Genomic DNA, 13,905 nt, shown 5'->3' with positions numbered 1-13,905 from the left:
GCACACCATAATTAAATAACCAAATATACTACAAAATGTGAAAAATTACAAAAAACAATTACAAAAGTTAGCCAAAATAATTACTTAAACGACCAAAACATACTACTTACTTACTTTTTTGGAAAGTTACAAAAAACATTTGCATTACCAAAGGTTTTAACAAAATAATTTTATACGTCATTATCAAAAACAGTCTAAAAAATTACTATTTTTATTTAAAAACAAAATGACTTAAATTACATTAAAAAATGATATAAAATACTGTCACGCAAATAAAACCAGATTAACGTCATTTACATTACAAAAGTTACAAAAAGGTCCAACCGTCTCTTACCGTGGACTCTCTGTGGATGCGTCTGTTAGGTTTACCCAGAGCTTCAATGATCTCCAGAGCGTAAAGAAGCTTGTGTGGACTTTTGATCCTCAGAAGCTCCTTCCAGCAAAGACCCTCCCCGTTCTACACACACACACACACACACACACACACACACATTAGTGGACAGAACAACTATCCAAATATTCCAATCTTCACTGGTTTATGAAAAGATGTTGTTTGAAAATGAGAATATTCCACAAGCCCGTCCCCAGCGACTGACCGTGTCATCGGAAATGTTCTGGAAGGCCTGAAGCATCTTGGGACACGTGGGAAGGAGCATCAGCAGCTCCCAAACACGACGGGACAGATTTTCTGCATGGAGGTGGAGCTCCTCACACCGTGTACTCTTGGATTAAAAATAAAAACAAACAAAGATGAGATTATAAAACATAAAACACTCATCAAAGTGAATTTTCTGTGTCGGCAGCGTCACTCACCTCGGGACTCTCGGGGACCTTCTCCGTGTTGGGAGTGGGCGGTTTGAAGCAGGCCAGCATCTCCAGCAGGTCGAACAGCGTGGTGAGGTGAGGCTCCTGCAGGAGCAGCAGCATGGGGATGTGCTCCTTCTGAGGGGGAGGCAGACAGGAGGCCGGCAGCTGGATGCCCTCCCCCTTCCTCTCCCTCCGCGGAGCTCCGAGGGACACGAACACCATCTGAAGACAAACGCAGCGCAGAATGCGAAGAAGTTTTAGTCCACTGGTGTAGTCACAGATAATGTTTTGACATATCATCATGACATGATAAAGTACCTGTGATGACATTTCCTGGTTTTAAAGGAGGTTGCATTAACAAATTCATATTTATTATATTGAATACATTTGTAAGACACACTAGATTTAAATTTTAAACCAAACCTCATAAAGAAAATCTGTGATTTTAACATCACACACACACACACACACACACAGGAGTGAGTTGTTGATCCACTGCTGCCTCCATCACTAATTTCAAATGTCTTATTTTGTAAAATTGACCTCAGTGAGATTGACCTCAGTGACGACCACTGGTCCTCTGCTGCCTTGTGTGGTCACTTTGTGTCACTGACGTCAATCTGAACAAAGGATTTTAAATGCCAAATTCACAAAATAAGACATTAGAAGTTAGTGATGGTGGCAGCAGTGGATCAACAACTCCTGTTTGTGTGATGTTAAAATCACTGGTTTTCTATATAGGGTTTGGTGTGGGACAAATTCAAATGTCTTATTTTGTAAAATTCAGTATTTAAAACCCTTTGTTTAGATTTGACTCAGTGACAAAGTGGCAGCACGCAGCTAAAATCACTGAGTTTCTCTATGGACTTTGGTGTGGGAGAGTGAGTGGTTTACAGTGGTAACACAAACACGTGGATAAACATGTCGACACAAAATAGCAACAGTAAACTTCTTCATCTTCTCCAGACCAGGTTGTTACCTGCATGTCTTTGAAGCCCAGCTCATGCAGAGTCTTCTCATCGTAATCCGTGGTTAGTTCATGGCCAGAGGAGATCATCCTGACCGGTCCCATCAAACCTCCTGCAGGACACACACACACACACACATTAGCTCACAGGAGCTTTACAAACAAGACATCAAACTCCCCACAGCTTGACACCAGCAGGGGGCAGCAGTGCAGCGGTGCCTCATTACCGGGGAAGTCTCCAGGCTGCCGGCTGCTCTGGCCGAACTCCTGCAGCTGAGCCTGCTGGTTCATCTGCTCCTTCTGCAGGTTCTCGTACCAGTGGGTCACTTCGGCTCGCAGGTCAGCCACCTGGTCACTGGGATACATCTCGATCGTCATCTACCAAAAAAAACAACATGAGAACCTAGACCAGATCTACAACAGTCATGTCAGATGATACCCGTGTTATTTCGCTTTCTTAACTGAACGCTATTTGGAAACATGGTCAAATTCATACATAACCCAGGAGTTTTCAAAATAAATGTCTAATTTTCTATTCCTTCACACTAAAACACAAATCCAAGGTTTTCACAGAAAACATCAACAATTTCCATTTGTTCACACTAAAACATAGCTCCAGAGTTTTCAAAATAAATGTCTAATTTTCTATTCCTTCTCACTAAAACGTAGACCCACGGTTTTCACAGTGAACGTCCTAGTTTCCATTTGTCCAAACTAAAATATAGCCCTTGCCTTTTCAAATAAATTTTTGTTCATCCACACTGAAACACTTATCCAAGTTTTCAAAATAAAAGTTTCAGGTTTTTCTTCATCCATGCAGAAACATAACCCCTGCTGTAATTCGGTGTAAGCGCATGCTCACCTTGTCGGGGAGTCCAGCGGGTTGACACACGATCCTGAGTGGCAGCGACTGTTTGTCGCTCAGCGCCTTCAGGTGGCTGCTGATTCCCGTGCCCTCGATCTGCCACTGACGCAGGTGATACGCGAACCTGACAGAAACAGGAAAAAGAATGCGCACAAAACTCAAACACAAGCCAAGAGTTTTCAAAATAAATGTCTCAGTTTCTATTCCTTCACAATATGCAGTTTTCAACATAAAAGTCAATAACTATTCCTCCATATGAAAACAGAACCCTACAGTTTTCAAAATAAAAGTTAATATCTGTTTGTTCATGCCAATACACAAGCCAACACAACCCTCATGGTTTTCAAAATAAGTGTCTGTTTCTGTTTGTCTACAGTAAAACATAATGCTGCCATTTTGAAAAGTTTCATTTTCTCACTGTCCACACTGAAATCCCCCAGTTTTCAGAAAAAAGTTTGTTTCTCCGTCCATGCTAAAACAGAACCCTGCAGTTTTCAAAACTAGTCAAACCCCCAAATTTTCAAAATAAAAGTCTCCATTTCTGTTCATCTACACTAAAACACAAGCTTCAAACTTTCAAAATAAAAGTCTAATTTTCTGTTCATCACAGTCATAGTTTCTGTTTGTCCACACTAAAACATAACCCTGGTCTTTTTAAAATAAAAGTTCTGTTCACCCACACCAAAGCAACAACCTTGAGGTTTTAACAATAAAAGCATCAGCTTTTGTTCATCCACACTAAAACACAACCCAGCAGTTTTCAAAAAAGTCAGTTGTTATTCGTCCACCTTATCACAACCCTGCAGTTTACAAAATAAAAAGTCTCAGTTTCTGTTCATCCACAATAAAACCGTTCAGTTTTCAAAGTAAAGGTCCAATTCTATTCATCCACTCTTAAAACACACTCATGTAGTTTCAGAGTCTTAGTTTCAATTCCACCGCAGTAAAAGACAGGAAAACACAATCTGTTTTCAAAATAAAAGTCTGTACCTGCGCCTGAAGGCCTCCAGGTGGGTCTTGAGCATCAGCAGCCCTCTCTCGATGCTGGTCAGGCTCGAGTGAGCATCCTTGTCCAGGTTAGCGGACGCCATCAGCAGACTCTCCATACACTTCCGGATAAACTCCTGCTCCTTCTCCAGCCCCGTCTTTCCTGCTGCAGACATCCAAACACAAATAAAGACATGAGAAGAAAAAGAAAAAATACAGCCAATTCCTCTGAAGAAAGACTTTTATTCATTTTTATTTTTTGTAAATCCACTGACCGTTGATGTAGTAGGAGTTGATGTATTGGATGGCGGCGCGGCTGATGTCAGCAGACTGTGCTCTCAGCGCGATTCCCCACAACTGGTCCATCCCACAGAGCTGAAGGAGAAGAAGAAACACCTGAGGATTTACCCAAAAACCCCACTGAGGACAGGACGTGTCTGTGCTTTATTTTCTTAAAAATGCTGAGTTTGTGCACCTCACAGCTGGAGGCGTTGTCCAGGGCACTGGTGGCGAGACGGGCCAGGTTACACAGATGCTGGAACAGGTTCAGACCCGTCATGCTGATGGTCTCAGGCTTCAGCTGAGGCATCTGCGCAGTTTTCACAATAAAAGTCTGAATTTCTATTCCTCCACAAGGAGTTTTCAAAATGAGTTTCAGTTTTCTATCCCTGTAAAATACAACCCAAGAGTTTTCAAAAATAAAAGTCCTCACTATTCCTCCACACTAAAACGTAACCCAAGAGTTTTCAAAAATAAAGGTCTTCATTATTCCTCCACCTTAAACATAACCCTAGAGTTTTCAAAATAAAAGTCTTAGTTTCTATTCTTCCACACCAAAGCACAACCCTAGAGTTTTCAAAATAAAAGTCTTAGTTTCTATTCTTCTACACTAAAGCACAACCCTAGAGTTTTCAAAATAAAAGTCTTAGTTCCTATTCTGCCACACTAAACCTAACCCAAGAGTTTTAAAAATATAAGTCTCATCTATTCCTCCACATTTAAGTTAACAACCACCATGCGTGTCCTCGTCCCCACCTTCTCCAGGAACAGGTGTTTGTACGTCTCCATGCCCATGGCGTGCTGGTCCTTACTGCGCACCTGGTTGAGGAACCAGTGCAGCGCGTCGTCGTAGCACTCGGCGTCCTCCACCAGACAGTGCCACAGGATGTCCACCTGCTCCAGACTCAGTCCTGAGAGACAAAGACACACAAACACAAACACATGTTTAACACACAAAAAAGCACCAGTCCCTTACAAAAGGTGTAAAACTTTGAGTGGGAAAAAGCTGTTTCAGTTTGGGGAAGAATTTATTTTGAATGAAGAAAAAAAGAATTAAATTGAAACACAAAATGATAAATTGGGTTCCAAATAAGGTGATGGAATTTTAAGAGAAAATGCAAATTTTGTAAATTTGAAAACCTTGTGTGCAAAGATGTTCTAAACAAATTTAAATATGACTTGTCCTGTTGAGGCACTCATTTCCTATCATGATGGTTTTGGCGTTTTCTGTTCATCTACACTAAAACACAACCTTCAAGTTTTCAAAGTTTCAGTTTCTGTTCATCCACACTAAAATATAAACCCATGGTTTTCACATTGAATATCACTTCTATTTGTTTATGCTAAGACATAACCCTGGCCTTTTCAAACTAAAAGTCTCCATTTCTGTTCATCCACACAAAAGCAACAACCTTGAGGTTTTAACAATAACTCATCAGCTTCTGTTCATCCACACTAAAACACAACCCAGTATTTTTCAAAAGTCAGTTGTTATTCGTCCACCTTGTAACAACATTAAGTTTTCAACATAAAAGTCAAGAACTATTGCTCCATAAGAAAACAGAAAGAAAGTTAATATCCATTTGTTTCACGCTAAGACACAAGCCAACACAACCCTCATGGTTTTCAAAATAAGTTTCTGTTTCTATTTGTCTAGAGTAAAACATAACGCTGCCATTTTGGAAAAGCTTATTTTTCTCATTGTCCACACTGAAACACAATCCCTCAGTTTTCAGAATAAAGGTTTCAGTTTCTCTCCATCCATGCTAAAACAGAACCCTGCAGTTTTCAACATAACGCTGGGATTTTCAAAATAAAAGTCTCCATTTCTGTTCATCCACACAAAAGCAACAACCCAGTAGTTTTCAAAATAAAAGTCAGATTTTCTGTTCATCCACGCTAAAACACAAACCCATGGTTAAAAAAAAAAAAGTCGGTTGTTATTCGTCCACCTTATCACAACCCTGCAGTTTTCAAATTTAGAAAAGGCTTTCAGTCAGGAAAGAATTATTTTTGAATGAAGAAGAAAAAAAGAATTAAACTGAAACAGGAAATGAAATATTTTCTAAAACTTTCTAGGTTTTCATGCGATGAAATGTTGTAAATTTGAAAACCTTTAGTGCAAAGAAGTTCTAAATTATAAAAAATGCTTTCTAAATACAACTTCAACGTCATGATGATTTACTGATTTCTTATCATGATGGTTTTGGAGTTTTGAATCTTACTGAAATGATCTGGAGATCCGAGCGTAGAGAAGACGCAGGTGAGGAACTGCAGTCGCACCTGGACCTCGGCACTGTGACTGTACCTGCAACAACAACAACAACACCACCACCACCCCCACATTTACACTGACCAAGCATTACAAAAACAAACTGAGCTGAGTGAAGAAGCAGAAACACTCAACACTCACAGTGCAAACTTGTGCTGCTGCTCGCGGACCTGGTGGATGTAGTGCTGCAGGTTGTCGAAGAACAGTTTCATCATGTGCAGCTCTTTCTCCGCCCACCTGACACAAACACAACCATGAATGCAGTTCAGAGAATTTAGTTTCTCCAGGGATATTATTATTATATTAGTGTCTGTTAGCGGTCCAAACACTCCTCATATATCTGCATCTCAAATATTGACAAAAAGTCCACACTGGTGCATCGTGAACTTTGTGTGCCGTTAGTGATTAGAGGAGGACACAGAGGAGGAGACATGTGACTCACATGGTGATCCAGTGAGTGTCGTAACTCGAGCCAAACTGCTGAAAAGTGCCGAAAAGTTTGGGAAGCAGTCGTAGAGAGACCACGACAGACCTGAGGGTGGACGAAGGAATGTGGTTTAAAAAAAAAGGAAAGAAGACTTAGAAAAGAGAAGAGAATGTATTCATGACACATGGTTACCTGTGGTGAGCCAGGTTGTCAAGGCAACCCTCGATGAAGCGCATTCGTATCTGTCTGTCGGTGAACCAGCAGACGAGCGAACACAGCAGCTTCTCCGCCTCGTTGATCAAACCCTCAGACAGGTGGATCTAAACACACACCATTATCATTTCATTCACTTTGTTTTCACCTCATTTTTATGCCATTTCTTTGAGTTTACACTGTTTCACATCCTGTCATCCTGTCCGTTTTCAGCGTTTATGCGACGTACAGCACTGTTCAGGTCAACTCAGTTGTTTTTAAATGTGCTAGAAATTATTTTTAAGCTCAAATAAACCAAGTTTTCCAGGTGAAAAACTGTGATCTAGTCATGGTGTTTAGTCATCCAGGTCCAAATTAGTACAAAATATTTGAATTATGGCAGCAAATAATCATTTTCATCATCAGTTTATTGTTTAGTCCATGAAATGTTGATCAGTGTTTCCCAAACCTCAAAATGATTTCAGTTTTAATGATTTATTTGTTCTAAGGAGCTTTTTTAAGCCGTCTTTGGAATGACTAGAACCAGTTTCTCTTATTTTTCAGCTTCTTAAATGTGAATATTTTCTAGTTTCTTTGCTCCATATAACAAAAAAATCATTCAAATGTTTTGGTTTGAAATCATCATCACATTTTCAGACATTTTATGGACAAATCTTCTGGATTAGCTGTGGACGACTGGACTTGTTTGAAAAAAACTATGGACTGGCAATCTGTCCGGGGTGTGACTCCGCCTTCCACGACCCTCCGTGACCCTCATGTGGAGGATAAAGCGGTAGAAGATGGATGGAGGGCGAGAGCTTTGGGCCCAGATACTTGTCATTACTTTGTCCAATCACAGAAGAGCTTCAGCGACGTGTCTCACTGAACATTTTTATGACAATTCTATAGCCATGAAATCTACATTCATCCAGGCGGCCTCTTTGTTATCATGACTCTCATAATTTAAGATAAAGACAAGGTCGCGCGCAGCTAACGACAGAAGACGACCAGGACGACTCGTACCGCGTCCTCGTCCTGCACCAGGTCCCACAGCAGAGTGTTGCCCTTCTTACAAACGTTGTCCAGGTTGATGTCGGTCACTGCGTGGCCGCTGGAGTACTGGTGCTTATGAACAGCTGGACCTGCAGCACATGAACATGAACACACACACATTTACAGGGTGCGACGGGAAAACCTTCCATCTTTGTATCGGCATATTAGACATCAGAAAAGGTTTGGGGATGAAAGTTGTGTCGCTTCTTTTCATCATGCAGCCTGAGAAAACATGACTTCTTTATTTTCAACCACTTGATTGTTGTTTTTAAAGACTGTGTCTGACGTAAACTTAAGTTTAAGCAAGCTCTAAATATGTTATTGGGTCTGGGCCGACTTTTCCTGACCTCTGCTCTAAGATTTACAAGCACGTTTCAAATAACAGTAGTGTGCAAACTCACAACAGTTATGAAATAAAATTTGTGATTGCAGCCTAAGGCAACCGTTAGCATATGAATGCATTTTGCCATAGACGTTAGCATGAAGCTAACTTAACGACTATATACTGTGGGGTGTTTTTTATTCGTTAGATCGCGATATTCAGCACAAATGATCTATAATTATAATTTTAAATAATTTTAGTGAGTTCACCAAATTTGAGGTGGATACGATGTAAAATAAGTTTTCTATCACCACCAGGGGGCACCCTTTTCAAAATGTAATATTTTTACATTGTCGTCTTCAGCTCAGGACTGTAAACAATAGCAAGTCTGGTTTATATCTACTTTACTGTGTCTGTGGCATTTTTAAGAACTTTGAACATATTTAAGGATTAATCGTCGTTTTATTATCTTATTGCCAAAAATACAGCTGTGGTTTGTTTGTTTATTTGTTGTGTGACTGTGGCGAGTGCAGCAGCTCACCTTGCACCAGGTGCTCGTGGTAGATGGAGGCCAGGTTGGGGAGGTGCTGCTGCAGGTGGGAGCTGAGCTCGGCGTGGGAGTTGATCTGGACCAGCTCCTCCTCACAGCCTGACTCCTCCCCGTCAAAGTCGGCCATGTTCTTCTCTGACTTGGCGCTGACCTGCGAGCTGCTGCAGCTCACGTCGTCTGCGCTCAGCATGTCCTCCACCATCGCACTGACAGACAGACAGACAGACAGACAGACAGACAGGCAGAAAGACAGAGGAGAAATTAATGTTTACAGTATCTACAGCTAACATAACAGCCAACGTTATTTTTGGTAACATTACAACATTTTGTGATTTTATTCATTAACTCACATCATTTTGTTTTGTAAATGTTACTGTTTCTCTGTATCATTACAACATTAACCTGAATACTGGTTTAGTCCAGAAACTATTGATCAAATTTGGAAATTAGCTCTTGGCACCACCTAGTGGACTGAAACTGATTCACAAAAAGGTTTAAAGGGGACATATTATACCCTATTTCTCCAAGTTAAACGAGTTCCCTGGTGTCCTAATGAACATGTCTGTGACATGGCTGTAATCAAAATACCATAAGGATGAAGCACCATAGCAGTTCAATAACCCTGTCAAAACCATCTGATCCTTTTACATGCAAACGAGACACAGGTAAACACACACCCACTTCATTCAGGGGGTGTGTCGACGCTGGCACGCTCACGCTACCATGACAACAGTTGAACGTGAACAGTGGGAAGAACATGGTTGGTGGAAGAAACATTGCGGTTCAACCATATATGTTTTAACCAGTGTCCGACTCTGAACAAGAGGAAACTACGGAAGAAGTTGTAGTATGCAGACTGCAACAGGACGTGTCAGTTATGAGCTCTATTTAACCTTTTCCTAAAAATGTGTGTGTTTGTACGTCGGTGAAATACAGTCACTGACTAAACACGGCGCCCGCTGGCCGCAGTCTGATGTGAAGTGGTGCGAACACACGAACACACGTTTGCTGACTTTATCCGGCACATTAGCTTCATATATAAAATCCTCTGTAAAACACTGTGCTCCACTGTGCAGCCACCAACAGCACATTTGTCCCTCCGCGTTGACATAATACCGCTCTTCCTCCCTCGCCTGCACTTTCGCATTTTATAGGGACAAGGTGGAGCTAAGGTGGAGCTCTCCAAGTAAACTTACTGGTGGGTGGTAACATTTGCGGTGCGGTGGGCGCAGGGAATTCAACATTGAGTGTTTTATCGCCTATACTTACACTAAGGGGGGCCACGAAAACATGACTGAGTCTTCGTTTTTCACACTTTGGCGACTGGTAGGGCCTCCAGAGTCCCAAATATAAGTATTAAAACGATTAAAAAGTTGATTTTGCATTATATGTCCCCTTTAATGTTTTCAGTGAAAAAAACTATCTGCTAAAAAGTGATTTAATATCACCACGCTACATACTGCCATATTTCACTGTATTGATTATTGTGTTTTTTATTTTACGATGAGCAATAAAATCTAAAGGTAGAATCCAGTTCTCTTCTATATTTCCAGGTTGTTTTGTAACTAAGAGTTTGTGAAACCTGAACAAGGGGGCGGAGCAGTGGCCTCACCCTTCATGATGATGAGGATGATGATGGTGGTGATGATGATGATGATGGTGGTGGTGGTGCTGGGGACCAATGAAGCGTCTGCAGTTGAAAAGCTCGCTGCCCATGGCGTCTCCCAGGAAGTCCCCGGGCCGTGGCAGGCAGGGCGGCTCCTGCGGCCCCTGCATCATCTGCTGGGGGCCAATGTCTGTTGTCTGCTGCACCTGCTGCAGCTGTGGCTCTGCCCCCTCGGGCCGAGCGGAAGACGATGCCGAACACGCGTCTAACATCCTCATGCGACCCTCTAAAGACGCCGACGCGGCCGTGACCATGGCGGCAGAAGTGTCTGGGTTAAAGGGCTGAGCTTTTTGGGGTTTAGCACCTCCCCCTGTGCCACTGGGCCCTGCCCCCTGACTCGACCCTTCACCGAGCGCCTCCCCGGCCTTCCTTTTCCTCGACTCCTGCTCGCGGGGGTCTTTCTGTTGTCCGCCCTTGGTGGCCGAGCGGTTCCTCTCGTCCTCGTCTTCTTCGTCTTCGTCGTCCTCCTCGTCGTCGTCTTCCTCATCATCGTCCTCCTCCTCCTCCTTTAAGGCCTCGCTGTCCGCCATGTCGTCGGAGTGCATCTCGCTGCCGGGACTCCCGGCCGACTGGCTGGCCCGGCTGGACGCCGCCTCGTTGCTGGAGGCCTCGCTGCGGCCGCTGCTGCTGCCCGGGCCGCTGCTGCCTTCCTCCACGCTGTTCGCCGTCTCATCAGAGCTGCCCTGCATCGACTCCTGAACAAACAACACACACACATTAGAATCCCCGAAGATGTGGAGCTGCAGCTCTGTGCTTCTTCCGTACCTCTGTGTCTGACAGCCTCTGCTGGCTCCTCTTACTGCCGCTCATCATCTGCTCGTCCATCTCCATGTCGCTGCCTCCGCTGTGCTGCGTGTCGCTGTTGTCACTGCTGTCTGGACTGGCTGCCGGTGAGCCTGAGGGCAGAGGAGAGCAGACGGACTGAGAACCAGGACCCAGGACTGGACAGAGGAGGAACATCAAACCTGCCACACCAACAAGCCTCAAACTACAGTCACCACCTCCTCCCTGTGAGGGTTAAGTATATATGTATATATATGTATGTATATACACACACATATATATATATACACACACACACACACACACACATACACATATATATATATATATATATATATATATATATATATATATATATATATATACATACATATATACACATATACACACACACATACATACTGTATATACATATGTGTGTATATATATATATATATACACACACACACACACACACACATATATACATATATATTGTATTTGAGTAATGACAAAGTTGAATCTCATATATGAAAAATAAATCTAAAAACAACAGCAGAAATGGAGGAGCAGGAAAGACATGACATATTATTATATCGTGGGCTAAATACAGTTGTATGGTGGGCGGGATGTGGGCCGCGGGCCTTGTGTTGGACATGTGTCCCACACTGACCTTTCTTGTTGCCCATGGGAATGTTGGTGTTGAGCAGCGAAGCAAAGGAGCTTTGTTTGGAGTGTTGGGCCTTTGCTGCCAGTGCGTTGTTCCACAGCGCTTTGATGAGCAGGGAGGCCAAGTACAGAGTCTGAGGACGAGACAGGGAACATGAGGGGGGGGACATGAGGCGTCACTGCAGCAGAGCTCAACATCTCACAGAGTCCACAGTGTGCTCTTTACCTGCTCCGTGTGGGCACTGGGGTGCAGACCTGACACCAGGTTGAGGACGTGGCGTAGAGGCACTGGATCCAGGTTTTTGATGAGCGAAGGAAAAAGGTCGTGGATGTAGCGGCTACAGTGTTTCAGCTAAAAGGAAACACACAAAACAGACATATTCGTACTTAAACAACCTATATCTACATCCAGGGAGCAGCAGCTGGCTCCGCCCCCTGCACAGAGAGACACACACACACACACACAGATCTGATGGTGTCGAATACTGTTACTGAGTGGAATACACAGACACTGAACATGTGTGCCTGCAGTTATAAAATGAATCAATGATTATTACAATCAGTGAAATATGCCAATTCTGATTTGATCATGTACTCACAATGGACAGAGCAACGTAACGCAGACAAGTTAGCTTACTGTTTTTATATGATATGTTTGTAGTCGAGCTGTGATATGAAAACTGTTGCTGGCAAACTTTGCATTTGACTTTTTTTATCATCATCTTTTTTTTATAAAATGCTGCCACACTGTGACGTCTTTGACATGGATGTTAGAGGACGACTGACTGTAGCTCAACATTAAATAACGTTCTATAGTCTTTCTGTCTCCAGTGGGTTGGGCTAATCCAAAATACTCAAACCAAGGGGAGTGTTCTCTGAAGTAACGCTGTGATCTATGGAACAGGGGTGCTCTGAAAACACCCCCATTAGCACTTGGTACATTCCTCCATATAAAATCAAACTAACCAAAGACTGTAAGAAAGTAACGCGGCAAAAAGTCGACTTTTTAGAATTTTAGATCGAACCAGAACGTATCGACTCATAAATCCACCAGACTCCTCTGAGAAAACACATTTGATCAATGTTTTCACCATTTTTAACTATTTTTAACTTTGATCTACAGTTGGACATTGTTGACTCTCCAGTGATGACGCTCTCTGACCAATCAGAGGCCTGCAGTCCGTAGACATCACATTTGAACCTCGTCAGAGCAGGAACTAAATAAAAGGAACTATCACTGATGGAGAAGCAGAAAAACCAAGTAGAGTCGAGCTGTGCAGTGGAGAAACACCATAAATGTGTCCCGTCTTACCTGAGCTGCCGCCCAGATACAGTCCACATGCTGCGTGCTGAGTCGGCCTTCTGCAGCCAAGAAGTTCAGGATCACTTGGCACTGCTTAATGATCTGGAACACACACACACACACACACGAGTCAGGCTGGCTGCACGAGGAGGAGATGAAGTAAAATCAACACTGTCAGTCTGCGTCACCGTCGTCTCACCTCAATGTGCAAATTAGGTCCAAATATGTGCTCGACCACATTATTGTGGATCAACCAATCAGCAAGTTCCTTTGCTATGGACCTGGAAGCAGGAGAGCGAGGAGTTCAAGAACAGCCAGTGAAGATGAACAGGGGTTAACAGTGACACGAGGCCAAGGGATCGTAGGATTTTACACAACTGGTGTGAAAGAGTACACAAATGTACGACTAATGGTGTATTCAGGCTGTAGTGTGAAGTCGGAGAGGAAATGTTCCACCTGCTCCACAAGCCAACTCCAATTTCGCAGCCTCACGAACCCCAACACTGGATTCCGAGATGGCCACCACTCACGCCATATATATATATATATATATATATATATATATATATATATATATATATATATATATATATATATATAAACATATAAAACACCTATGAATTGGACTTTTGTCTCACTTGTTTCACAGTAAAATTGAGCATTCAGTTCAGTTTTTTACAGTTTGGAACTTTGTACTGATGTGTGATCCCACTTACGTTTCTGTGTCGGACACCAGCGACTCGTTGTTGCAGACGTCATTGAATGTGTGGAGCTGATTCTGAAA

General features: G+C 42.7%; 1 protein-coding gene across 1 annotated transcript in view; it reads right to left on the bottom strand.

The window, feature by feature from the left end:
- usp34 (ubiquitin specific peptidase 34) overlaps positions 1–13,905 on the bottom strand; it is a 63,208-nt gene that overhangs the window by 35,175 nt on the left and 14,128 nt on the right. Inside the window, exons 6-28 of the mRNA XM_044017060.1 lie at positions 13,838–13,899; positions 13,321–13,402; positions 13,131–13,223; positions 12,045–12,170; positions 11,823–11,952; positions 11,153–11,283; positions 10,334–11,082; positions 8,713–8,927; positions 7,820–7,938; positions 6,797–6,924; positions 6,620–6,709; positions 6,319–6,414; positions 6,131–6,213; positions 4,662–4,816; positions 4,102–4,215; positions 3,902–4,001; positions 3,630–3,792; positions 2,637–2,763; positions 2,002–2,152; positions 1,787–1,887; positions 814–1,029; positions 597–722; positions 335–457 (exon numbers count right to left, since the gene is read on the bottom strand). Coding sequence (XP_043872995.1) covers positions 335–457; positions 597–722; positions 814–1,029; positions 1,787–1,887; positions 2,002–2,152; positions 2,637–2,763; positions 3,630–3,792; positions 3,902–4,001; positions 4,102–4,215; positions 4,662–4,816; positions 6,131–6,213; positions 6,319–6,414; positions 6,620–6,709; positions 6,797–6,924; positions 7,820–7,938; positions 8,713–8,927; positions 10,334–11,082; positions 11,153–11,283; positions 11,823–11,952; positions 12,045–12,170; positions 13,131–13,223; positions 13,321–13,402; positions 13,838–13,899 — 3,480 coding nt within the window. The remainder of the gene's footprint in view (positions 1–334; positions 458–596; positions 723–813; positions 1,030–1,786; positions 1,888–2,001; positions 2,153–2,636; positions 2,764–3,629; positions 3,793–3,901; positions 4,002–4,101; positions 4,216–4,661; positions 4,817–6,130; positions 6,214–6,318; positions 6,415–6,619; positions 6,710–6,796; positions 6,925–7,819; positions 7,939–8,712; positions 8,928–10,333; positions 11,083–11,152; positions 11,284–11,822; positions 11,953–12,044; positions 12,171–13,130; positions 13,224–13,320; positions 13,403–13,837; positions 13,900–13,905) is intronic.

This window comes from Solea senegalensis, unplaced genomic scaffold (genome assembly GCF_019176455.1).
Source record: "Solea senegalensis isolate Sse05_10M unplaced genomic scaffold, IFAPA_SoseM_1 scf7180000015033, whole genome shotgun sequence".
In the NCBI taxonomy this organism is placed as follows: Eukaryota; Metazoa; Chordata; class Actinopteri; order Pleuronectiformes; family Soleidae; genus Solea; species Solea senegalensis.
This window is presented reverse-complemented; position numbering and strand designations above follow the sequence as displayed.